The 25,924-nt window shown below is 50.0% G+C and overlaps 1 protein-coding gene across 2 annotated transcripts; it reads left to right on the forward strand.

Moving 5' to 3' along the window:
* Positions 1–435: 435 nt before the first annotated feature.
* On the forward strand, positions 436–25,766 carry SHISA5 (shisa family member 5). 2 transcript variants are annotated; one of them, XM_082704667.1, is made up of 6 exons: positions 436–788; positions 3,038–3,194; positions 16,676–16,759; positions 23,938–24,056; positions 24,217–24,429; positions 24,542–25,766. In XM_082704667.1, the coding sequence occupies exons 1-6, from the start codon at positions 722–724 to the stop codon at positions 24,619–24,621; spliced, it is 720 nt and encodes a 239-aa protein (XP_082560793.1). In that variant the 5' UTR covers positions 436–721; the 3' UTR covers positions 24,622–25,766. The 2 variants fall into 2 exon arrangements, with proteins under 2 accessions (XP_082560793.1, XP_082560794.1); XM_082704668.1 differs by having other exon boundaries at positions 579–791.
* The last annotated feature ends 158 nt before the right edge of the window (positions 25,767–25,924 follow it).

Below are 25,924 nucleotides of genomic sequence, written 5' to 3' on the forward strand. Positions count from 1 at the left end.
AGGCCAGCCAGACTCCCCTGAGCCAGGAGGTGGCCTAGAGTGCCTGGAAGCTGCCAGTTCCCATCCTCAGAACAGCTCATCTGAACCGGGCATGCCCTGAGATGGGGGATGAGCCTGCCTGGGCTGGGGCGTAGGATGACTGTGGGGATAGAGAGGTCAACCCAGTGGATGGAGCCTCCTCAGAGTCTTTGGATTAGCATTTATTGAGTGCCTACTGTGTGCTTAGGTCTGCTCTGGACCCTCTTCTCACCACCTCACCTGGTCCCCGGCTCCCGGTGAGTCCCGAGTGAGGATCCGCCTGTGTCCTGCCTCCCATGTGTTAGGATGCAGATTTCCCCCTTCCCAGGAGATCCCCTCCGGGCCAAGGGCTGGGAACTGGGGCGCGGGGGAGGAAGGGGGCTGGAAGTATCCCGGGCACAGAAGGCGACGTCGGGGGGGAGGGGGGTGAGGGGGTGGGGCAGGAGCCGCCACCTCCTGAAGGAGCTGGAGTTTCCGCGTGGCCCCTGGACGTGGGCCTGGCCTGGAGGCTGGGAGAGGCGTCCGCTCCCCCTCCCTGGCCTCCTCTCCTCCCCTCCGCTCTCTCCTCCGGGCGGGGTTCCCGGAACAGGCCGCCAAGGGCGGGGCGAGGAAGCGGTGGCCGTACGGGTCGCTGAGGCTGCCGCCGCACCTCAACCCCTCCTGCTTCTGTCCGTCTGTCCTTCTGTCCGTCCGCTGCCCCGCCATGGCTGCGCGGGTCCCCGCGCTCCGGATCCTCCTGCTGCTGCTTCTGCTGCTCCCGCCGCCTCCAGGTGGTGAGCCTTGGGGGTGGGGGCAGTTTGTCCCGGGCAGGGACCTGTTGTCCCGGTGTATCTGGGAGGGGGGACTGTCCCATTCCTGCGTCCCTAGAGTGCACCCAGGCAGCACCGGGATCCCCACAGTGTCCCCCACCCCCAGTAACCCCGAGGCAGTTAGCCAGACCCCCAGGACCTGACCTCAGCTCCCCTCCGTGTCTGAACGGACCCTAGGAAGTTGCCACCATTGTTGTGCCCTGGGTGAGGGTGGCAGTGGTGGGGTCTGTGTTCCCTCAGATGTTCGGAAGGATTGGGTCCCCAGGGGCTGGGGTGGGAGTCCCTGCCTGGCCTTAGCCTAGGGTGATGGCGGAAGGGAGGCCTGGCCCCCTCCATCAGAGGCCTTCCCTTCAGCTCTATGTTCTGGCTGGACTCCCCCACCCGCTGCTCCCACGGCCCTTGTGTTCCTGGAGACGACTGAGGCTGGCCTCCCGGGTTGGAGGAAACACCACTGTGTGTGTTGATGGTACACTGATGATTCACAGACGGAGGAGGCCAGGCTGGGGGCCATTTCAGGGTAGGAATTGGAACAGACCCTTGCCCAGCCGGCGGAAGCCGAGTGATCCCTCTGGGGTGAGCGGTTTCCTCAAGGAAAAAGGCTTTATTTCCTGGGGTAGCTGAGATGAATCTGTGGACCCGGGCTGGGAAGTGAAAAGGTAGTTCCCTGGTCCCTGGTCCCTGGTCCCTGGTCCAGTAAGTTCTGGCAAGTCTCAACCGGCCTGTCTGGGGCCCAGAAGAGCCTTTGTGTCCTGGGCTCTTGGCCCAAGCAAGTGGTGTGTGTATGTCTTTGTCCCCAGCTTAGAGGCTGGAGGACCCTGCTGGAGGGGGGGGTCACCTGAGTTTCCGGTAGCGTTGGCCAGGCTGACATACCTACTACCATACAACCTACTGTTGGATGGACAGCTGGTTAGGGGAAGCCTGGGAGTGGTCAGGTCCTCTGCGCCTCCAGCTTTGCCCAGAGCAGGGTTCTGCCTGAACCTGCCAAGAACAGAGCACCCCTCCCCCGTTCCCCACCCCTTTCTAGTTATCTCTTCTCTAGGAGGTCACTTAGTGCCTCTGTCTTTGGGCCTCGCTCTGTATGTGATGCACTGACCAGGCTGGATCTCCAGACATGGCACACCGCCCTGGGGCTCTGGCCAGTCTGGGTCTCGAGAGTCCAGGTGCTGGGCTGGGATGTTTTCTAGGTGACATAGCCATACTTCAAGGTTTATCATTAGACCTGTCCCCAGGCTACCATAATCATCTGGGTCTTGCTGGACTGGGTGTTCTGTTCGGGGTCTGTCCAGGCACAGTCTGGGACCGCCCCCCTCCTGCTGGTGGGCACTAGAGCTCTGCTCATGTGGTCTAAGGGTGCATGGGAACATTTGGTTATAGCATCTTCCTGGAAGTTGGCAAGCCTGTGGTCTCCCAAAGCCTTGGGTCATTTCCCACACTGGTCAGCCAGGTCCTCTCAGCATGACCTGGAATACTGGAGCTCTGTCCTTACCCCAGCCTGTGGGAAGGTCCTTGGATCCCTACTCTGGCTGAGAGCCTTGTAATGGTTCTGGGGCTTGAAGTGGGGCCACTGCCTCGGAATCCTGGCCACCAGTTGCGTAAACATTTTCTGGGCATCTGCGCTTCATGGACTTTTCTGGGCTAAGCGCTTCATGGACATATATGGTGGGTATGACCATGGCGCATGGCGAGCCTGGTGTGAGGGTGTGGTCTGTGCGCACCAGGCCCCTGCAGTCCTGTGTTTAGCAGAGACTGAGGATGCTGTGACTGAGTGGTGAGGAGAGGAAGTTAGGGGCTGAGTGTGGATAGAGCTGGAAAGTTGGGGTGACCATCAAAGCCCTTGGCAGTCCAGCCCATGCTTTGTGGACCCTGGACTTGATTCTGAGGCAGTGGGGACCTGGGATGGTCCACGAGCAGGAAGTGGCCCCACTGAAGTCCCACTTAGGAAGGCCAGTCTTCCTGCAGAAGCCAAGTGGCTGGTGGGGGAGAGAGGGAGCCCGGTTAGCTGCCTCTGCTGTGGGACAGGGGAGAGGGCAAGGCAGATGGCGGCTGTGGCTAGAGGTGGCCAGTGACTGGGGTGGCTCAAAGGCCCCCCAGATGCTCGTGCCTGCTAGTGGTGCTGGGGAAGGGGCTCCGTTGTACGGGCCATGGCCGAGATCTGGCGTGACGCCTGGCCCTGTGGCCTCCCGATGAACAAGGGTGCTTCTCCGCTCCAGCCCACAGTGAGGTGTGTGTGGCTTCCCGTGGACACAACTTCTTCCCAGAGTCCTGTCCTGATTTCTGCTGCGGCAACTGTTACAACCAATACTGCTGCTCCGACGAGCTGAAGAAATTTGTGGGGAACGAGGAAAGCTGCGCAGAGCCCAAGGCCAGGTGGGTGCACAGTGGTCGCAGGGTGGGAGGGCTGAGTCTGCACCCAGCAGGAGTGTGCATGAAGGAGAAGTTAGCTCTGCCCCCGGCCTCTCAGGCTCTGCAAGGTGGTAGAGCACTGGACCAGGGATGGGGGGTGAGGGTGTGGAGACCCTGTTCTGGGCTGAACTCCCCCCCCCCCCCAGAGCTTACTCAGTTAGTCCCCTACCCTTCTCTCCCCAACCCTCGAGGGCCCCGGCTCACCCAGCTCCCTCAGTCTTGGGCTGAGCAGGTTTCCCAAGGCTGGTGGCCTCAGTTGGCCCTGTGGCTCGCCCCTGGGTATGCACCTGGACCAACAAGGTGCACCCCTTGGTGTGAGTCTACCCTATAGCAAAGCATGCACCTGGCTAGGGAAGTATGTGACTCGTGTAGGCATCATCTTGTGGGCCCTGGAGCTCAGGTCGCATCCTGCACCATGCCCGTGCCCTCTTAGTGTGGCCAGTGGATTTGCATTGCATCATGGGCTGGAAGCAAGGTCTCCCTTTGCCACATAGGGGTTTCTTTTGTGTTTGATCATAGGGATAGAGAGGGTGGAGGGGGTCCAGCTTCTCTGCTCGTGACAGGTGTTCATCACTGGTCTGGACAAGACCAGCCCATGCCGTCCTATATATTTAATCTCACATACCCTTCCATTTCCCTCTCACCCCATAAGCAACCAGTCTGTATGTCATTTTCACTGTTTGTGATTGATTGATTGGTTGTTTGATTGATTGATTTTTAAGTTAAAGTTCTTTAAACTCTGTACCCAACCTAGGGCTCAAACTCACTACCCCAAGATCTAGAGTTGTGTGGTCTACTGATGGACCATCAGTTTTGGAAAAGTCTACATTGTTTTGTGGATGCAAGGAACACCCTTACTTTTTGCATTTGGCTCAGGGTTTATAAGACCCAGTCATACTGCACTGTGTGCATCTGGCCTATGTCCACCCCTGTGGTGTTATTCTCTGGGGTGTGAGTATTAAGCTTGCTGTCATAGATGATTGCTGTAAGCATCTTCCTCTTTTTTACGGAACCATGTGAGAATTTCTTGGAAGTGTACACGGGAGCAAATTGCCAGGAGAGTGAGATGTATGTAGGACTTCTAACGTGTTCTTGGGAATGGCAGCCTGAGGCTACATACCAGCCTACCTAGATTCCTGATGGATCAGAGTTCCCCCTTTCACTGGAAGTGAACACCTTTTGTTGTCCTTATATTTTTACATGCGTCTTTTAAAGAAAAGCCATTCCAGTAATTTTTTTTTTAAATACATGAGCATTTCATTTAAATTTAATATAATTATTGGTGTTCTGGGATTTTATTTGCCATCTTATTTTGCGCTTTTTATTGCTCTCTTCTATTCTCTATTTCTTTCTTCTTCCCTTACCATATTGTTTTGCTTTGTTCTTACTCCATTTTTTCTTCTTCTATTCTTTACTTCTTTTACCTTCTGTATTCCTTTATTCCTTTTTCTTGCCTTGTCACATAGGCTGGGACTTCCAGTGCAATGTTGAATAGAAGTGGTGAGAGCAGATCTCCCTGTCTGGGTCTCAATTTTAGGGAGAAAATATACAGGATTAGGTATGATGCTAGCTATAGCTTTTTCATTGGTGGCCTCTATCAGATTGAGGAAGTTGCCTTCTATTTCTAGTTTGCTTGGACTTGAAGGGATCTTGAATTTTGTCAAATAGTTTCCCTGCATCTGTATTTTTTTTACGTAATTAATCTTTTTGATGGTACTGTATGTAGTGTAGTTTAGAATTCTTGTTATTTATTGATATAAAGGCAATACATTTTTATAAATTGGCCTTGTATCCAGAGACTTTACTAAATTTATGTATTAATTTGAGTGATTTTAATAAAAACTTCTTAAGAATTTTCTACAGAAATGGTCACGTCATGTGTAATTAATGTTTTATTTCTTCCATTCTAATTCTTATACTTTTAATTAATTTTTCTTGCTTTATTGCACTGGCTAGGATATCTAGTGCAGTGTTGATTGGAAGTGATGATAGATAGCATTCTTGTCTCAGGGGAAGGCTTTTATCATTTCATGATTAAAAATAATTAAATAAAATCTTTTAAAAAGGAGGGGGAGGCGCCTGGGTGGCTCAGTTGATTAAGCTGCTGCCTTCTGCTCAGGTTGTGATCCCAGAGTTCCAGGATTGAGTCCTGCATTGGGCTCCCAGCTCCATGGGGAGTCTGCTTCTCCCTCTGACCTTCTCCCCTCTCGTGCTCTCTCTCACTCTCTCTCTCAAATAAATAAATAAAATCTTTAAAAAAAAATAATGTTTACTGTAGTTTTTTTTAAAGATACCTTTTATTAGACTAAGGAAAGATTTTATTTATTTATTTGACAGGCAGTGAGAGAGGGAACACAAGCAGAGGGAGTGGGAGAGGGAGAGGCAGGCTTCCTCCCGAGCAGGGAGCCCAATGTGGGGCTGGGGATCCCAGAACCCTGGGATAGGACATGAGCCGAAGGCAGATGCTTCATGACTGAGCCACCCAGGTACCCGGTTTCTGCTAATCTGATAGTGATACTAAGAACTTTTTTTTTTTTTTTAAATAAATTCTTGGTGCCCTTTATAGATTTACTTATTTATTGTGAGAGAGAGAGAGACAGAGAGTGTGTGTGCATGAGTGGTGGGGAGGGGCAGGGAGAGGTAAAGAGAGAATTTTTTTTTAAAGATTTATTTATTTAACAGAGAGAGAGAGAGAGAAAGAGAGAGAGAGAGATATCACAAGTAGGCAGAGGCAGGCAGAGAGAGGGAGGGGAAGCAGGCTTCCCGCCAAGCAGAGAGCCCGATGTGGGGCTCAATCCCAGGACCCTGAGATCATGACTTGAGCTGAAGGCAGAGGCTTAACCCACTGAACCACCCAGGCGCCCCAACGAGAGAATTTTTTTAAAAACATTTTATTTATTTATTTGACAGAGAGAGTGAGATCACAAGTAGGCAGAGAGGCAGACAGAGAGAAGGGGGAAGCAGGCTACCTGCTGAGCAGAGAACCAGACACAGGGCTTGATCCCAGGACCCTGAGATCATGACCCAAGCCGAAGGCAGAGGCTTAACCCACTGAGCCACCCAGGTGCCCCTGAAGAGAGAATCTTAAGCAAACTCCCTGCTGAGTGCAGAGCCTGACTTGGGGCTTGATCTCAGGACCCCAAGGTCATGACCCGATCCGAAATCAAGAGTCGGGCACTTAACTGACTGAGCCACCCAGGTGCCTCTCCTTGGTGCCTTTTATTTTTTTAGAATTTTTAAAAGATTTAATTAATTTATTTGACAGAGAGAGTGAGAGAGCACAAGCAAGGGGAGCAGCAGAAGGAGAGGGAGAAGCAGGCTCCCTGCTGACCAGGGAGCCCAATGTGGGACTGTGGGACTCCATCCCAGGACCCTGGGATTATGACCTGCGCTGAAGGCAGATACTTAACCATCTGAGCCCAGGCGCCCCACCTTGGTGCCTTTTAAAAGAAACATATTTCTGGGGCTCCTGGCTGGCTCAGTCGGAGGAGCATAGGGACTCTTGATCTTGGGTTCGAGTTCAAACCCCATGTTGGGGATAGAGATTACTTAAATAAATAAAATTTTAAATGGAACATATTTCTTTGGGGTAAATATCTAGGAGTCAGATTGCCGAGTCATTGGGTACACGTGTTCAGCTTTGGCAGCTTTTTTCTTTTAATTTTTTTGTTCAGCTTTTTTCTTTTAATTTTTTTTTTTTTTTTTTTGGACAGAGATCAAAAGTAAGCAGAGAGAGAGAGGGGGAAGCAGGCTCCCTGCTAAGCAGAGAGCCCAATGTGGGGCTCGATCCCAGGACCCTGAGATCATGACCTGAGCCGAAGGCAGTTGCTTAACCAACTGAGCCACCCAGGCGCCCCTGTGTTGTTTTTTTTAAGATTTAAGTGTTTTGAAATTTATTGAGATTCATTTTATGACCCAGCATATACTATACCTTGGTAAATGTTTCATATGAACTTGAAAAATGGTATATTCTGCAGTTGTTGGGTGTAGTGCTTTTAGAAGTGTCAGTTAGGTCAAGTTGGTTGATAATAGTGTTTAGATCTTTTCTGTCCGTGTGGGCTTTGTCTGCTTGTTTTATTGATTACAGAGAGACCACAGATATGTTCATTCTTCTTTTAGTTCTGTCAATATTTGCTTTGTGAATTCTGATGCTTTGTTATTCAGTGCATACATATTTAGGATTGGTTTGACTTTCTTTTTTCTTTTCTTTTTTTTTTTTTTAAGATTTTATTTATTTGACAGAGAGAGAGATCACAAGTAGGCAGAGAGGCAGGCAGAGAGAGAGAGGAGGAAGCAAGCTCCCCGCTGAGCAGAGAGCCCCATATGGAACTCTATCCCAGGACCCCAAGATCATGACCTGAGTCGAAAGCAGAAGCTTAACCTATTGAGCCACCCAGGCGCCCCTGGTTTGACTTTCTGATGAAGTGTTCATTTTATCATGTGTAATGTCCCTCTTTATTTCTTGTAATACTATTGTAAACCTTAAAGACAGTTAAGTATTTTAATTGGTTTTGACAGTGAATATTTATTTACATTTATCCATATCTCTGTCTTCTCTGCTGCTGCTTCTTGTTTCCTACATCTTTAAGCCTCGGCTGAGATCGGGTTCCTTCTACATCTTATGCAGGTATGCTGGTGTCATATTTTCTGTTTTTGTTTCTCTGAAAATGTCTTTATTTCACCTGCATTCTTAAAGGATATTTTTCCTGGTTATAGATTTCTAGGTTGGCAGCTGTCAACTTCTCTCAGCACTTTAAAGCTTTCATTCCATTGTCTTTTCTTTTCTATTTACTTATTTTTTAGTAATCTCTACACCCAGTGTGGGGTTTGAATTTATGACCTTGAGTTGCTTTTCTGCCTGAGCCAGCCAGGCGTCTCATTCCATTCTATTGTCTTCTGATTTCTGTTGTTTCTGTGGAGAAACCAGTTAACAGATTAATTATTGCTCCTTTGCAAGCAACATGTTTTTTTCTGACTACCTTTTTTTTTTTAATTTAAAAAATTTTTTAAATTTTTTAGGTTTTTTTTTTTTTTTTGGTTTGTTTATTTATTTGACAGACAAAGATACAAGTAGGCAGAGAGAGGCAGGCAGAGAGAGAGGGGGAAGCAGGCTCCCCAATGAGCAGAGATTCCGATGTGGGGCTCCATCCCAGGACCCTGAGATCATGACCTGAGCTGAAAGCAGAGGCTTAAACACTGTGCCACCCAGGCACCCCCTGACTACCTTCTTTTTAAACTTTTTATTTTTTAAAGATTTTATTTATTTATTTGTTTGAGAGAGAAAGAGAGAGAGCGTGTGCGCATGTGTGTGTGTGAGCCAGGGGAGGTTTTGAGAGAGAAAGAGAGAGAGTGAATTTCAAGCAGACTCCTCATAGAGTGGGAAGACTTTTGTGGGGCTCGATCCCACTACCCTGAGATCATGACCTAAACTGAAATCAGGAGTCAGATGCTCAACTGACTGAGCCACTGAGGTGCACCTTTGACGACTTTTAAAATTTTTCTTTGTATTTGGTTTTCAGCAGTTTTGCTGTGATGTTCCTGGGTATGGCTTTGTGGTGGTTGGGGTTCACAGTACTTCTTTTTTTTTTTTTTTAAGATTTTATTCATTTATTTGACAGACAGAGATCACAAGCAGGCAGAGAGGCAGGCAGAGAGGAGGAAGCAGGGTCCCCGCTGAGCAGAGAGCCTGATGCGGGGCTCCATCCCAGGACCCTGGGATCATGACCTGAGCTGAAAGCAGAGGCTTTAACCCACTGAGCCACCAAGGCACCGCCCCCCCTTTTTAAGACTTTTTTCTTTATTTATTTGACAGAGATTACGAGTAGGCAGAGAGGCAGGCAGAGAGAGAGGGGGGAAGCAGGCTCCCCGCTGAAGCAGGCTCCCCAGAGAGCCTGATGTGGGGCTCGATCCTAGGATGCTGAGATCATAACCCAAGCTGAAGGCAGAGGCTCAACCCACTGAGCCACACATTCGCCCCCACACTACTTCTTGAATTGTTACTTTTTTCTTCAGTTTTGAAAAATTGGCAGCCGTTATCTCTTTAAAGATTGCTTCTGCTCTATTTTCTTACTCTTTTCCTTTTAGGACCCTAATTACACATATGTAAGACCTCTTGTAAACCTCTTATATTTCATATCTTGCCCACCATCTTCTGTCTTTACATTTACTGTCTTTTTGTGTCTCTGAGCTTCAGTCTACGTGTATTAGACCTATTCTCCAGTTTATGAATTGTATCTTCAGCCGTGTCTAATAAATTATGAATTTGTAGTATTGCTTTTTAGTTCTAGAATTTTTGTTTCTTCTTTTATATTTCATGTTCTCCTGAAGTGCTCAATTTTTTCTTTGATCTCCTTGAACTGTGTATGTGGTGGTGTTTAATATCAGTAGCTTTGCTATTTGAGGCCCCGTGGGTACTTCTGTGGTCAGTTCCTGTGGTCACTTGTGTTGTATTCATGCTGTCTTGTGTCCTCATGTTTCTGAAACTTTTTGATACTGTGCCTGATGTCACATTTACAAAATTGATTGTAGAAATTTGGAGCCCAGGACTTCTTCCAGGGAGAATTTGTGTTGCTTTTGCCAAGGTTACAGCACTCTTAAGACCGTCTGGGACCCCCTGGGTGGCTCAGTTGGTTAGGCCTCTGTCTTCAGCTCAGATCATGATCCCAAAGTCCTGGGATGGAGCAGGCTCCTTGCTCAGGGGGGATCCTACTTATCCCTCTGCCTGCCACTCCCCTCGCTAGTGCTCTCTCTCTGTCTCTCTCTCTGACAAATACATAAAATCTTTAAAAAAAACCCAAACATGTTGGGGCACCTGGGTGGCTCAGTGGGTTAAGCCGCTGCTTTCGGCTCAGGTCTTGATCTCAGGGTCCTGGGATCGAGTCCCGCGTCGGGTTCTCTGCTCAGCAGGGAGCCTGCTTCCCCCTCTCTCTCTCTCTCTCTCTCTGCCTGCCTCTCTGCCTCCTTGTGATCTCTGCCTGTCAAATAAGTAAATAAATAAAATCTTAAAAAAAAAAAAAAAAAACATGTTGGCCTAAATGCAGACAGAGACAGGATTAGAAACTGAGCTGTCTGCTCACTTCCTCCCTTCTTCTCGGGGTGTCAGGGCACAGCTTTTGAGGTCTCATCCCAAGTGAGTGGGAATCACTGGGGCCTGCCCACCTGGTGGACTCTGGGTCTAATCTCTATTACCTGAGACCTTCAGAGAACAGGGCCGCAGGTGCCAGCCTTATTTCCATGGATCTTTCTTTCTAGCCTCCCACACACCAGCTTGGTTTCCTTTGCTGTTATGGCTCACCAAAGCCTACACAATGATTTTTTTTTTTTTTTTTACTTTTATTTAAGAATTCTCTGTACCCGACGTGGGGTTTGAACCCATGACCCTGAGATCAAGAGTTGCATGCTTTTCCAAACTGAGCCGGCCAGATGCCCCTGCACACTGGTTATTTATTTATTTATTTTTAAAGATGTTATTTGTTTATTTGACAGAGAGAGAGAGACAGTGAGAGAGAGAACACAAGCGAGGGGAGTGGAAGAGGGAGAAGCAGGCTTCCCGCAGAGCAGGGAGCCTGATGTGGATCTCCATCTCAGGACCCTGGGATCATGACCTGAGCCAAAGGCAGATGCTTAACGACTGAGCCACCCAGCCGTCCTGCACATTGGTTTTTAAAAAAATGTTTTCTCCTCAGCTTTACTTTTCCTTCAAGTTTAGGATTTAATTGTTCCTAATGCTTTTTAATTTATTTTGTTTTACATTTAATTTTGGAAATTTTCAATATATACAAAAGCAGAGAGAATAATATAATAACTGTACATATCCATCACCTGCTTCCATAGTCACCAACACTCTGACACTGTTATTCCATATACCTCCCCCCCTTTTTTTTTTGATCATTTTAAAACAAAATAAAAATTAAAACATCATGAATATTTCTTCCAGGGACGCCTGGATGGCTCAGAGTGTCGAGCGTCCAACTCTGGATTTTGGCTCAGGTCATGATCTGAGTCCAGGGATCCAGCCCTGAGTTGGGCTCTGCACTTAGTGGGGAGGCTGCTTGAGATTCTCCCTCCCTATGCTCCTTCTGCTGCACGCTCGCACTCTCTCTTTCAAACAAATAAAGAAATAAATAAGTCTTTTAAAAAATGTCTCCTTAAATGTTAGGTTTTTTTTTTTTTAAAGATTTTATTCATTTATTTGACAGACAGAGATCACAAGCAGGCAGAGAGGCAGGCATAGAGAGAGGAGGAAGCAGGGTCCTCGCTGAGCAGAGAGCCCGATGTGGGGCTCGATGCTAGGACCCTGGGATCATGACCCGAGCCAAAAGCAGAGGCCCACTGAGCCACCCAGGTGCCCCTTAAATGTTAGTTTTCATCTGTACGAACAAGTCCTTTGTAAAGGATTCTTTGTAAAGAAATATACAAGTTCTTTATAAATAAATATAACCATGATTATATTTGGCATAATTAACAGTAACTCATTAATAATTTTCAATGCCAGTCTGTCTTTAGCTGCCGCCACTTGTTCCAAAGTGCCTTCTCATGGGTGGCTTGTTCCAATCAGAATCCAAAGAAGGTTATTATTGTTATTCTTCTTAAATTGAAGTATAGTTGAATACAATATTTTGTTAGTTTCAGGTATATATCATAGTGATTCAGTATTTTCAAATGTTACAAAATGATCCCCATGATCAGTGTAGTTACCATCTGTCACCATACAAAGTTATTGCAATATTATTGCCTGTTCGCTGTTACGTACATTACATCCCTGTGGCTTATTTATTTTATGACCGCAGATTTGTACCTCTTAATTCCCTTCACCTCTTTCACCCGCCCAGCCCCCAGCTGTCCCTCCCTCTGTAACCACATCTTTGTTTCCTGTATTGATGAGTCTCTCTGTTTTGGTTTGTTGTTTGCTAAATTCCACACAGAAAGGAAATCATACGGTATTTCTTTCTCTGTCTCATTTCAGTTAGCATCATACCCTTTGGCTCCATCCATGTTATGGAAAATGGCAAGATTTCTTTCTTTTTTTTGTGGCTGAGTAATATGCTGTTGTGTGTGTATGTCTCCCATCTTCATTTTCCACTAATCTACCAATCAACACCTAGATTGCTTCCATTTCCTGACTATTATAAACAACTCTACAATGAACAGAGGGGTGTACATATCTTTTCAAATTGGCGTTTTCGTTTTCTTCAGATAAATACCCAGAAGTGGAATTGGTTATGTACGGATTTTGTAGTATTTCTATTTGTAACCAGTTAGGGGGAACCTCCATGCTGTTTCCCCACAGTGGCTGCACCAGTTCGAATTCCTATTAACAGCGCACCCGGGCTCCCCTTTTTCCATATAACTCCACAGTACGTGTTGTACTTTTGTCTTTTTGATACTAGCCAATGAAGTTATAACTTTTTTTTTTTCATTTTTCAAAAGTTTCTTTATTTTAAAGTGAGAGAGGAGAGGGCTGTGGGAAGGGGCGGAGGGAAAGGGGGGAGAGTCTCAAGCAGACTCTGCAGCGAGCATGGAGCCTCTGTGGGGCTTGAACCCACAACCCTGAGATCACGAACAGAGCCAAAACCAAGAGTCAGATGCTCAACAGCTGTGCCAACCAGGCATCCCTGAAGTTATTACTTTCTTTTTTTTGGAAGAGGGAAACAATTTTTTTTAAAGATTTTCTTCATCTGTTTCTTGGAGAGAGAGTCCACAAGCAGGGGAAGCAGCAGGCAGGTGGAGAGGGAGAAGCAGACTCCCCGCTGAGCATGGAGCCCAATGAGGGCTCCATCCCAGGACCCCAGGATCATGACCTGAGCCAAAGGCCAACGCTCAGTTGCTCAATCGACTGAGCCATCCACCTGCCCCTGAAGTTATTACTTTTTTTTTTAATAAAATATTTTATTTATTTGATGGGGAGAGATCACAAGCAGGCAGAGAGGCAGGCAGAGAGAGAGGGAAGAAGCAGGCTCCCTGCTGAGCAGAGAGCCTGATGCAGGGCTCGATTGCAGGACCCCGGGATCATGACCTGAGCCGAAGGCAGAGGCTTTAACCCACTGAGCCACCCAGGCGCCCCCTGAAGTTATTACTTTTAAAGTCTTTGTTGCGGGGCGCCTGGGTGGCTCAGTGGGTTAAGCCGCTGCCTTCGGCTCAGGTCATGATCTCGGGGTCCTGGGATCAAGTCCCGCATCGGGCTCTCTCTGCTCAGCAGGGAGCCTGCTTCCTCCTCTCTCTCTCTCTCTGCCTCTCTGCCCACTTGTGATTTCTCTCTGTCAAATAAATAAATAAAATCTTTAAAAAAAATAAATAAAGTCTTTGTTGTACCTGTAGTTCTTTCCTCTTTTTTATTATGCATTTTTTTCTTTTTTTTTCTTCTCTCCTTGATGAGTCTTGCCAGAAGGCCTGCCAACTTTGGATTTTTAAATCTTTTTTTCTTTTTTTGTGGTTGTTGTTCTTTTTTATTTTTATTTTTATTTTATTTATTTTTTTAAAAGATTTTATTTGTTTGTTAGAGAGAGAGACAGAGCGCAAGCACAGGTAGACAGGGTGGCAGGCTAAGGCAGAGGGAGAAGCAGGCTCCCTGCCGAGCAAGGAGCCTGATGTGGGACTCGATCTCAGGACGCTGGGATCATGACCTGAGCCGAAGGCAGCCACTTAACCCACTGAGCCACCCAGGCGTCCCAAGTTCTTTTTTATTTTTGTGCTTTATTTTATTAAATCCCTTTATTATCCCTTTATTAATCCCTTCCTTATTTGGGGGATTGGCTCTATTAGTTTTCCCTCACCTTCTTGAGTTTAATATTTTACTTTTAAAGATAAATAAATTTCTGGGGCAGCTGGGGGGCTTAGTCGGTTGAACATCTGACTCTTTTTTTTTTTTTTTTTTTTAAAGATTTTATTTATTATTTGACAGAGAGAAATCACAAGTAGATGGAGAGGCAGGCAGAGAGAGAGAGGGAAGCAGGCTCCCTGCTGAGCAGAGAGCCCGATGTGGGACTCGATCCCAGGACCCTGAGATCATGACCTGAGCCGAAGGCAGCGGCTTAACCCACTGAGCCACCCAGGTGCCCGAACATCTGACTCTTGATTTCAGTTTGGCTCATGGTCTCAGGGCCGTGAGATAGAGCCCAGCATCAAACTCTGTGCTCTGGGAGGAGTCAGCTTGAGATTCTTTCCCTCTCCCTCTGCCTTTCCTCCTGCCTATATACTTTCTTTCTCTCTGTGTGATAAATAAATCTAAAAACAAAACAAAACAAAAAATAATGTCCCTCTAATAACTGCATTAGCTGTGTTTTTTACCTGTTTTATTTTAACCTGTTGTATTTTTGTTATCCAATTTTACTAATTTCTCTCTCTCTCTCTCTCTCTAAGATTTTATTTATTTATTTGTGTGTGTGAGAGAGAGAGAGAGAGAGAATGAGAGGGGGGTGGGTCAGAGGGAGAATCAGACTCCCTGCTGAGCAGGGAGCCCAGTGCGCAGGCTCGATCCTGGGACTCTGGATCACAACCCGAGCTGAAGGCAGTCACCTAACCAACTGAGCCACCGAAGTGCCCAGTTTTATTAATTTTTAAATTTCTTTTTCTTTTACTTGGCACAATTTTATTTATTTTTTTCTTCCAAATTTGTATTTAAATTTTGGTTAGTTGATATATAGCCTAATACTGGTTTCATGAGTAGAATTTAGTGATTCATTACTTACAAACAGCACCCAGGGCTCATCATAAAAAGTGCCCTCCTTGGGGTGCCTGGGTGGCTCAATCGTTAAACATCTGCCTTTGACTCAGGTCATAATCCTAGGATTCTGGGATCAAGCCCCATATCGGGCTCCCTACTCAGCACAAAACCTGCTTTTCCCTCTCCCACTCCCCCTGCTTGTGTTTCCTCTCTTGCTCTCTGCCAAGTAAATAAATAAATAAATATTTTTAAAAAGTGCGCTCCTTAATGCCCATCACCCATCTAGCCCATCCCCCTCCCATCTTCCTCCATTAACCCTCAGTTTGTTCTCTGTAGTTAAGAGTCTCTTATGGTTGGGGCGCCTGGGTGGCTCAGTGGGTTGGGCCGCTGCCTTCGGCTCGGGTCGTGATCTCAGGGTCCTGGGATCGAGTCCCACATCGGGCTCTCTGCTCAGCAGGGAGCCTGCTTCCCTCTCTCTCTCTGCCTGCCTCTCCATCTACTTGTGATTTCTCTCTGTCAAATTAATAAATAAAATCTTTAAAAAAAAAAAAAGAGTCTCTTATGGTTTACCTCCCCCTCTCTCCTTCTCTCTTGCTTTTCCCTTCTTACATGTTCTTCTGTTTTGTTTCCTAAAATCCACATATGAGTGAAATCATGTGATATTTGTCTTTCTCTGACTGATTTATTTCACTTAGCATAATACATTAGCTCCACCCACATCATTGCAAATGGTAAGATTTCATTCTTTTTGATGGTTGAGTAATATTCTGTTGTTTAGATATGCTACATCTTTTTTTTTCTTTTTTTTTTTTAAGATTTTATTTATTTATTTGATAGAGAGAGATCACAAGTAGGCAGAGAGATAGGCAGAGAAAGAGGGGGAAGCAGGCTCCCTGATGAGCAGAGAGCCTGATGCAGGGCTCCATCCCAGGACCCTGAGATCATGACCTGAGCCCAAAGCAGACGCTTAACCCCCTGAGCTACCCAGGTGCCCCTACATCTTTTTTTCTTAAGATTTTATTTTTTTATATTTTTGTTTGAGAATGAGGGAGAGAGTGTGTGTGTGCCCACATGCACAAGTGTGGGGGAGGGGCAAAGAGAGAGAAGCTGGCTCCCTGCTGAGCAGGAAGCCCTACTCAGGGTTCCATCCCAGGACCCTGAGATCATGACCTGAGCTAAAAGCAGACGCTTAACCCAACAGCACACCCCTGGTGCCCCGATATACCACATTGTTTTTATCCATTCATCAGTCAGCGGACACTTGGGCTCTTTCCACAATTTAGCTATTGTTGATAATGCTGCTGTAAACATCAGGATGCATGTACCCCTTTGAGTCTGTATTTTTGTATTACATATTTCTTAATTTACTTTATAATTTCGTATTAAGGCACATTATTTTTGCTGCCTTTTTTTTTTTTTTCTGGTAGCATGTTAGTTTCTGAAGGTGTGAGTTATGTTCAGTATTTCTTTTTTCATTTCGTCGCACAGTAGTCTTCCTTTGCTGATTTCTAACTTCATGGCACTGTGGTTGGAGAAGATGGCTTTGTGTGGTGCCCATCTTTTCAGATCGATGGAGCCTCTTTTTGTAGCCTTGTATGTAGTGTCTACTGGAGAATGTTCTGGTTACACCTGAGAGGAGTGTGTGGCCTTATAGCCTGAGGAGTCTTTTGTGGCCCGTACAGGATTGGTTCTTGTGCATTTTGTGTGTGTGCTGAGGTAGTGTTTGTTCCTGGTGTGCTGGGTAGGGCTTGTGTGTGTCAGTCATGAAGCTTTCTCTTTTCAGTGTGTTTGCCGGTACAGAGCCCCTGGAGCAGCTGGGCTCGGCACTGAGGTTCCGTTCCAGCTTGGACAGCGACCCCATGTCAGGGTAAGTAAAACCTGCAGGCAGGTTCCATCTTCCTGGTGGAGGTGACAAGGGTCTCAGTGGGCTAGAGTGAGGGCTGTGGGTACTGGGATGACACAGAGGCATTGTAGTGGGGCCCCAGAGTAGCTGACCAACAGGTTCCCTGATCCTTAGGTTGGAAAGTCGAGTCCTCATCATTGTGGACTGGGGATGGGGGGCCGTGGTTGACAGTTGAAAGGCCAAGTGTAGGGGGTCTGTATTGACCTAGGTGATGGGGTGGGCACTGGTGACTGATGGGGAACGAGTGGTGGTGTGGAGGTGATGGAGTTGATGGTGGTGATGGTGGTGGTATGATGGTGACAGTGATGGTGTGATGGTGATAGTGACAGGGTGATGGTGGTGACGGTGACAGTGATGGTGTAATGGTGACAGTGACAGGGCAATGGTGACAGTGGTGGGGTGATGGTGGTGACAGTGATGGGGCGATGGTGACAGTGATGCGGTGATGGTGATAGTGACAGGGGAGATGGCAGTGACAGGGATGGGGCAATGGTGGTGACAGGGATGGTGTGACCGTGGTGATGGGGATGGGATGATGGTCGTGATGGGTGACGGTGATGATGGTGGCAGGGTGACGGTGGTGACCACGACAGGGCGATGGTGGGTCAGGTGGTAAAGACGCTGGGATACTGATATGCCTGGTCCCTGTGTCAGGGCCTGTGAGCCATGGTTGCTGTGTCAGGGCCCTTCTGTCAGGCCAAGGAACAAGGCTGTCTCCCAAACCTCAGTTCCCTTGGCCAGGTTCCTGCTCTGTCTTGTTGCCACGGACGGGTGTTGTGATGCACCCTTCACGTAGGCGGAGCCAGCGTGCATCCACGTGTATATTTTCCTGGTGGGGTCTGTTCCACGTGCTGCCTGCCTCGGTCCTGGTGGGTCTAGAAGCTCCCCTCAGGAGATCTGCACAGGCCTTGCCCCCCCCTTGGGAGGAAGGCCCTTAGGGCTCCGGGCCCACATGGGGGTCCAGGTATGCACCTGCCCTTTCTGCCCTGCGGGGCTGGGTGGGTGCAGGGTCTCACTGGCCACAGTGGAATCAGGACAGGGCTCCCGGGACGGGGGAGGGAAGAGGTACAGCCTGTGGGCCCTCCTCAGAGCCCAAGGCCCAGCCTTGGCCCTCAGGTCTGTGGGCGGGTCCTTCGCCCTTGGCTGATGGGAGAATGACACCCTGATGAGCCCCTCCCTCCGCATGCAGGGGGCGCCCTTCCTTGGCTGTGGGCTTTCTGACAGCCCCACAGGACCTTCTGCTGTCCAGCCAGCGTGGGCCTGGGGCAGCCCGGGAGTGGGCCTTGTCCTGAGGACAGTGGAGTGTTCTGGGCAGTGCTGGTCTGAGTGGTGTTTAGGAAGGAGACCATTCTGGCTGCTCCAGGGAGGATGAGGCTGGGAGGGGGTGGCGGCCATGGCTTCCCAGTCCCAGGTGTTGGGAGCTGGAGGGAGACTGGGCTTGGTGCAGGGAGGTGAGTGCCTGGCCTCTGCCCTGGTGATGGGGACCGGAGGTCCAGGCCTGTGAAAGGAATTGGGACCAGGAGGGGGGCCAGGGTGAGGGGCTCAGGTTGGATGGCAGGAGTGTGCCGAGGACTGAATCTGAGGGTCAGCAGCATTTGAAGAAGGGCCTCGGGAGATGCTGAGAGGGAGGGTTCAGAGAAGCAGAAGGAAAGAGGAAGATGCGTGGGCTGTGGGCTGTTGAGGAATGTGGACTCCCTACCACAGAGGCCGTGGCACCCTTGGCAGGAGTCGTTCAGTGCAGCGGACTGAAGAGTGAGCCGGAAACGTGTAGGGTAAAGTGAGTGTGGAGGCTTCAGGGAGCCACTGGGCTGTGAACTCCAGACCGGAGTTGGAGGAGGAGTCAGGGTGAGGAAGGGCTTCTTGGGTGCTGGTAGAGACTTGAGCTCAGAGAGGGGACAGAGGGGACATTGCAGAACCAGGTCCCCGAGGGGCACGGGAGGAGAGGCTGCCGGGGCTGGTGGCTGCAGTGAGGTGACTGGGTGTGAGCACAGGAGCACCTGTTCCTGCCCGAGGTGTGCGCACAGAACGGGGGCTGGTGGGAGATGTGCACGCGCCTGTGTGTGCGGGGGGTGCCTGCTGCCTCCTGCCCGGCTGTCCTGCCCACTGGGGAGCGTGGGTGACGGCAGTCGTGCTACCCCATCTCTCCCTCCCTGCCTTCTGGCCAGTGCCCCTGTGTCTCGCTCAGCACCTGCCTTACACAGGTTTAGGGCTTGGGAAGCAGCCAGAAGGGCAGGCTCACCAATGACACATCTGTGTGCTGCCCTGTTGGCCAAGGGCACTGTTTCTCTGCTGGAGTGTTGGCTCTGTGGTGGGGTTCATCCCCTGCTGCCCAGGCCATGGCTGGAGCTTCAGGAAAGCTTCAGTGGGGGCAGAAAACCCCCCACATCTCCCTCTGTGGGTAACTCCTTGGGTTCTGCAAGAATGAGGCCCCAGGTCAGAGCATAGGGACCCAGAGGAGGTCTCCTCTGCCTGTCACAGCCTCCATGGGTGGTGTCTTCCCTCCACGTGGGCCCTCAGCTCCCTAGATGTGGCCGTGTTGCCTATGGGCCGGAGGTTGGCCCAGGTCTTCTGTAGCCTGCTCCCCAACTTGGGCGGGTGAGCCCCATCCTACCCTGTTGAATGGTCAGTGTCTGTGTCCACTCTTGGCTTGTATGCTCCCCATGTGCATACAGGGTCCTCGGTCCCTGTCATGGTTCTTTTGGACCCTAATATCATTGTCCTTTCTGGTTCCTTGCTACTTCTGGGATCGATGTGTGTTTCAGCATCTGAGTGGTAGAATGCATGGCTGCAGGCCCCACTTAGGTGGCTGCTGGCCCTGACTGCCGTGAGTGACGGTATGGGAGAAAGGCATGCAGGTCCCTTAGGTGCGGTGGGGCTGTGCTACACCTGTCCCAGCTCTCCCAGCATCCTTTGTGCTGCTGTCACACCCACGGGGGCATGGCCAGCCCACCGCCTTGCCAGCATGATGCTGAAAATGCTGTTGTCCCCGCTCCAGAGAGGGTCTTCATCAGTCCCTACAAGAGGAGTCTTCAGCCTTCTAGAACCACGCCCTTTAGCCCTGTACACTCTCTGCTTGCGCTGATTCTGCCTTTTTTTTTTTAAAGATTTATTTATTTATTTATTTGACAGAGAGATCACAAGTAGACAGAGAGGCAGGCAGAGAGAGAGAGAGAGGAGGAAGCAGGCTCCCTGCTGAGCAGAGAGCCCGATGCGGGGCTCGATCCTAGGACCTTGAGATCATGACCTGAGCCGAAAGCAGCGGCTTAACCCACTGAGCCACCCAGGCGCCCTGATTCTGCTTTTTGAACTTGGCCTTTGGACTGTCTGATCTGGGAGGTAGCACCAATGTTGGGAAACCCATTCCTTCCTCTCAGAGGCATGGTTCCACCAGAACTGTGGCCTTGGGTACCATAGGCCCCTACCACACTGTGGAACCACCCCTCAAATATTACCCATCCTCAGAGCATCATGCCTGGCCTCCCTACTAGGTGCTGCCCATGGGGTCTCTGTGTGAATTTTTCATCCATCAAATCCCTATTGAACACACATAGTGTGCTCAGTGCTGGAGATAGAGCGATGGCCCAAAGCAGGTTCAGTCTGTGCCTCTGTGAATCCACAGGCTGGAGGCAAGATGCACGTTAATCAATGCTCACAGAGTATATGTTTGTAAACTGAGGGAGACAGGGATTTAGTTCCATCAGAGCATTTATCAAGGAGCCTGAACTTATCTGGATGGTCAGGGAAGATGTCCCCAAAGAAGTGGTATTTTGAGCTGAGTTCTGAAGGGTGAACAGGAATTAATTACATGGAGGGCAGACCAGGCAGGAGGAACTATATATGCAAAGGTCCTGAGGTCAGATTATAGCATGGTGCTTTGAAAAACTGGAAGGAAGGTGATGTGGCCAGAGCACAGAGAACAAGGTGAGGTGGGAGTTCCAGACCACACAAGTTTTATTTTTTTATTTTTAATTTTGTATTTTTAAAGATCTTATTTATCCATTTGACAGACAGAGATCACAGTAGGCAGAGAGACAGGCAGAAAGAGAGGGGGAAGCAGGATCCCCACTGAGCAGAGAGCATATATATGTGGGGCTCGATCCCAGGACCCTGAGACCATGACCCGAGCCGAAGGCAGAGGCTTTAACCCACTGAGCCACCCAGGGGCCCCCACAAGTTTTATTTTAATAGACTTTGTTAACTAAAGATATTTTTTAAAATTTGATTTTATTTTTAAAAATTCATTTAGTTAACATATATTATTGGTTTCAGAGATAGAGGTCAGGGGCACCTGGGTGGCTCAGTGGGTTGATCTCAGGGTCCTGGGATTGAGGCCCGCATCGGGCTCTCGGCTCAGCGGGGAGCCTGCTTCCCTCTCTCTCTCTCTCTCTGCCTGCCTCTCTGTCTACTTGTGATCTCTCTCTGTCAAATAAATAAATAAAATGTTAAAAAAAAAAAGAGATAGAGGTCAGTGATTTATCAGTTTTATATAATATTTATTAACTAAAGATTAAAATTTGTCTTATTTTAAGTTTTACTGTCTGGTGAGACAAATCATAGATTTTTTTCTTTTATTTTCAACTATCATATATATGTATGTGTGTATATATATGCATATATATATGTACATATATATATATATATATATGTACCCACACACAGAAAATTACACATAGATACATAAAGGGGTTGGTTTTTTTTAGGACTTAAAACAATTTTTAAGTAATCTCTACACCCAATGTGGGGCTTGAACTCACAACCCTGAGATCAAGAGTCGCATGCTCCACCGACTGAGCCAGCCAGGTGCCCCAGATACACAGTTTAACAAGTAAATTATAAATCAAATTCCTGGAGATCTCAAGAGCTACGGGAGCCATAGAAGGCTTTTGAGCAGGATGACATGATCAGACCAGGCAGATTGGCCAAAGGCACTTGAAGAGGCTTCTGTGTCGTCCTGGCGAGGCAGGCTAATGTCTTGGAGCACGCGCTGGTGGGAGAGGGGAAGCTCCAGGGGTCCCCAGGGCTGCTGGTGGACCTAGATCGCTGAAGGTGCCCATCAAGGAGGACAGCTGCAACAGGGCTGGCTGGCTGAGCAGGAGTGTGGCTCGGTCCCCCACACCTCGGATCCAGGGCAGCATCAGGGCAGGAAGGTGGACAGCCATCGTATGAGGCCAGACCAGGTCAGGGCAGACAAGGCCGGGACAGGGGCCACTTTGGGAGGACCGTTGGACAGCCCTGGCTTCCCTCCCTGCTCCGGGCCTCCCTGGCACCGCTGGGCTTTGCTGTGTCTTTAAGGGCTCTGCGCTGACGTCAGAGATAGGGGAGGGCCAAGACTTGCTTTCCTTTCCTCGAAAGGGGAGGAGTTTGGAACTGAGTGGCCCACGATGGAAATAGGGGAAGTCCAGGGCTGCGGGAAGCCCGGGAGTGAAGGCGGAGGCTAACATGGGGTGAGCTTGGGCGCCATAGTGTGTGTGTGTGTGTGTGTGTGTGTGTGTCCGTGTCCCCATTCCTTGGGGGCAGCAGCGGGTCTGGGAGGTGCTTGAGTCCCGGGCAGGTGACGCGCAGTGATCAGTGGTTTCTGGTTTGTGAATGCGTTTGTGTATTTTGGAATCCTCAGTGTGAAAAGTCTGTCACTAGCCCGTCCCTGGGCTGTGTGGGGCCCTGCTGAGATGGTGCTGCCCCTCTGAACTGTGAGGGGAAGCCCCTCCACCCAGGGCTGGGGTGGGGTGGAGTGGGGTACACCCCCCCTTCCCCCTGGGCCTGCCATGAGGAGGCTCCACGCCCAATGTGGGTGGGGCTTGAACTCACGACCCAGATCTAGAGTGGTCTGCTCTACCAGCTGAGCCAGTCAGGTGCCCCTCCTTCCACGTTTGAATATTCTAGGTGCTGTCATCAAACATGTGCCTTTTCTTAGGGTTTGGTCCCTGGCAATAGAAGAGGAGAGCAAGGGACTCCATCTGCCCTTGAAAGTCAATGTTGGTGAACTCCCTGTCCAGGGCCCGCCCTTTCTTTTTCTTTTTTTTTTTTTTAAGATTTTTTTTTTTTAACTATTTACTTATGAGTGAGAGTGAGAGCATGAGCAGGGAAAGGGGCAGAGGCAGAGGGAGATGCAGGCTCCCCAGGCTGAGCAAGGAGCCTCATGCGGGGCTCCATCCCAGAACCCTGGGACCATGACCCGAACCAAGGGTAGAGGCTTAACCCACTGAGCCACCCAAGCATGCTTGGGTCTGCCTTTTCTTTTCTTTTCTTTTCTTTTTAAAGATTTTATTTATTTATCAGAGAGAGAGATGGGGAGAGAGCAAGCACAGGCAGACAGAATGGCAGGCAGAGGCAGAGGGAGAAGCAGGCTCCCCGCCGAGCAAGGAGCCCGATGCGGGACTCGATTCCAGGACGCCGGGATCATGACCCGAGCCGAAGGCAGCCGCTCAACCAACTGAGCCACCCAGGCATCCCGGGTCTGCCTTTTCTTAAAGCCCCTCTACTCTGCTATGGTCCTCGCTGAGGGGCTGGCATCAGGCAGGCCTGGCTCTGCTTACCCACTTGGCCTCCTGGTCAGAGCGTGGGAGCCCAGGATGTATGCGAACTTCTGGTACGGTGCTGGGTACCCAGTGGGTTCCCTGTCACTCCAGGGGGCCTGTAGCCCCTCTCTGGGGCCAGTGTTCCCTGTGTGCCTCTCCTCACTGTTCTGGGCACACTGGCCTCTGCTCTCCTGGGATTTCTCCCCCGCCTCTGTCCCTTGTGCTTCCATTCTTCCTCAGCGTCTGCCCCCTGCACTGAATTGTGGGCTCCCAGGGGCCGTGAGCTAGTTGATGTCACCCCCAGGGACTGGCTTAAGCCATGTGCCCGAGGACCTGCTGCTGAGTGGTTGGGGTGAACAAGATGGGTGTGTGATCGGGAGACCCTCGAAGAGGTGGGACACAAGAGGGGTAGACGCTGGGTGAGGTGCTTTATACAGACTCACGAAACAACCCCCTTTTACACTGGGGAAATAGTGGGAAGGAGGTTCAAGTTGCCCCACCTGGAAGTTGCCCTGTGTGACCGAGTCTCCTCTGGCAAGAAGGGTGCCCCTGGGAATGGTGGGGTGTGGACGGCTAGGGCCGGGCTGGGGCGAGAGGCGCCCTGGGTCATGGCTGGCTCTTTGGCAGGTTTGGGGCAACCGTAGCCATCGGCCTGACCATCTTCGTGCTCACTGTTGTCACCGTCATCATCTGCTTCACCTGTTCCTGCTGCTCTCTCTATAAGATGTGCCGCCGGCCACCGCGTCGTAAGCACGCCCACCCCCTCCCTAGACCCCCCCCCCCACCCCGGGACCCTGGGTGCGCAGGTGCAGAGCCCAGGGGCAGGGGGGTGTTGCTGACCAGGGCTCTGGCTTGGCTAAGCTGGAGTGACGGGGGGCTTGGTCCTGACTGAGATTCTCTTTGCAGCGGTGGTCACCACCACCACGGCCACGACGGTGGTGCACACCCCTTACCCTCAGCCTCCAAGTGTGCCCCCCAGCTACCCAGGACCGACGTACCAGGGCTACCACCCCATGCCCCCACAGCCAGGGATGCCAGCAGCACCTTACCCAACACAGTACCCCCCGCCTTACCCTGCCCAGCCTATGGGCCCCCCAGCATACCACGAGACACTGGCTGGTGAGTACCACTGCCAACGCCAACCCTGCCTGGCCCCCCACATCTCCTGCCACTGTCCCCTTGTGCTGCAGTCCTCCAGGTGCACAACCAACCGGTATCCTCTTGTTTTCAGGAGGTGCGGCCATGCCCTACCCTGCCAGCCAGCCTCCTTACAACCCGGCCTACATGGACCCACCGAAGGCAGTTCCCTGAACATGTCCCTGCTTCTCTGGCTGCCCCTTGTGTGTGTGTGTGTGTGTGTGTGTGTGTGTGTGTGTGTGTGAGAGAGAGAGAGAGAGAAAGAGAGAGAGAGAGAAGATGGGTATGAAGGCACGGTCTTTTTCTCCCCATGCGTGGTGTTTGTGTCCCATTTGTACACGAAGCTTCTTGTGATGCCAACATGGTGGGGGGCAGTCCTTGCCAGAGTTGCTGGGACCCTACTTCATTCTCTTCCTCACTTGAAATTGTGCTCTTTCGAAATCTCAAAATTCAAAGACTGGGAGTTCTTTCCTATACCGTCCCAGGGAGACCAGGCCGGCGGGGCTTGCCATGCCAGGACAGTGAGGCTTTTTGTGGGCAACATGCCCATGTGTTCTGGTTTTGGTGGAGTGACAAGCCATTTGTTCAAGGCCATGGCCTGTCCCCAGGGTGTGGGGTACTCTTCGAGGAACCAGAGCCATCATGGCGTGGGGGTGAGGCTTGGGGCCCGGCTAAGCAGACATCCCACAGTGCCAGAGCCTGCGCCATGCCCAGTAGAGGGTGGACAGCCTCCTGAGACCGAAACACTTGAGGCAGAGGCTCGGCCACCCGAACACGGTCTGCTTGGACTGTCCCACATCCTCCCTGGGACCAGCTGGAGGGCCACGTCCACCCACGGCTCTGGCTGCCCTGGCGGCAGGGCAGCCTCTGTCCACCTGCACACTCAGGTGTCCTCCCTGCAGTGTTTTTGTTTTCCTTTTAGCCAAACATTTTGCCTGTTTCCTGTTTCAAAATGTATGTGATCGTTTTTTGTGAGGCTGAACCTCCTGGGTCCTGGAAGGAAATTGGCCCACAGTGGAGAGGAACCGTCAGGCCTCTGATAGGCCCTGTTTCTCCTGACACCAGCTTCACAGAATAGCCAGCGCCTGTACCCCAGTCCACAGTGTGTCCTGGCACCTAGGGCACCTGGGCCAAGGGGCCATCTGGACCAAAGGTGGAAGGGGGCCTTAGGTCGCTGCTCTGGCCCAGACATGAATACCTCGGTGTTCCCTGTCCCTCTGTTAATATCTCACCAGATCTGTCTTAGCTTTGTACCTGTTGATGTGTTTCTGAGAGTTTAGGGTCTGCACCTTTGTTTATAATAAATGCAAACATTTGGGGCTGCTGCCTTCTTTTTTCAGAGCCTGGGTGCTGGGAGTGGGCATTAGGCCATGTCCCGTCTTCATGCAACTCTTGGATTTCCATGTCTTTCCTAGACTCAGACGTCTGACCATCTTGCTAGGGAGGGTGAAGGACGGACTGTGCCATCCTCTGTGTC

Source organism: Mustela nivalis (genome assembly GCF_964662115.1).
Source record: "Mustela nivalis genome assembly, chromosome: 1".
Classification (NCBI taxonomy): domain Eukaryota; kingdom Metazoa; phylum Chordata; class Mammalia; order Carnivora; family Mustelidae; genus Mustela; species Mustela nivalis.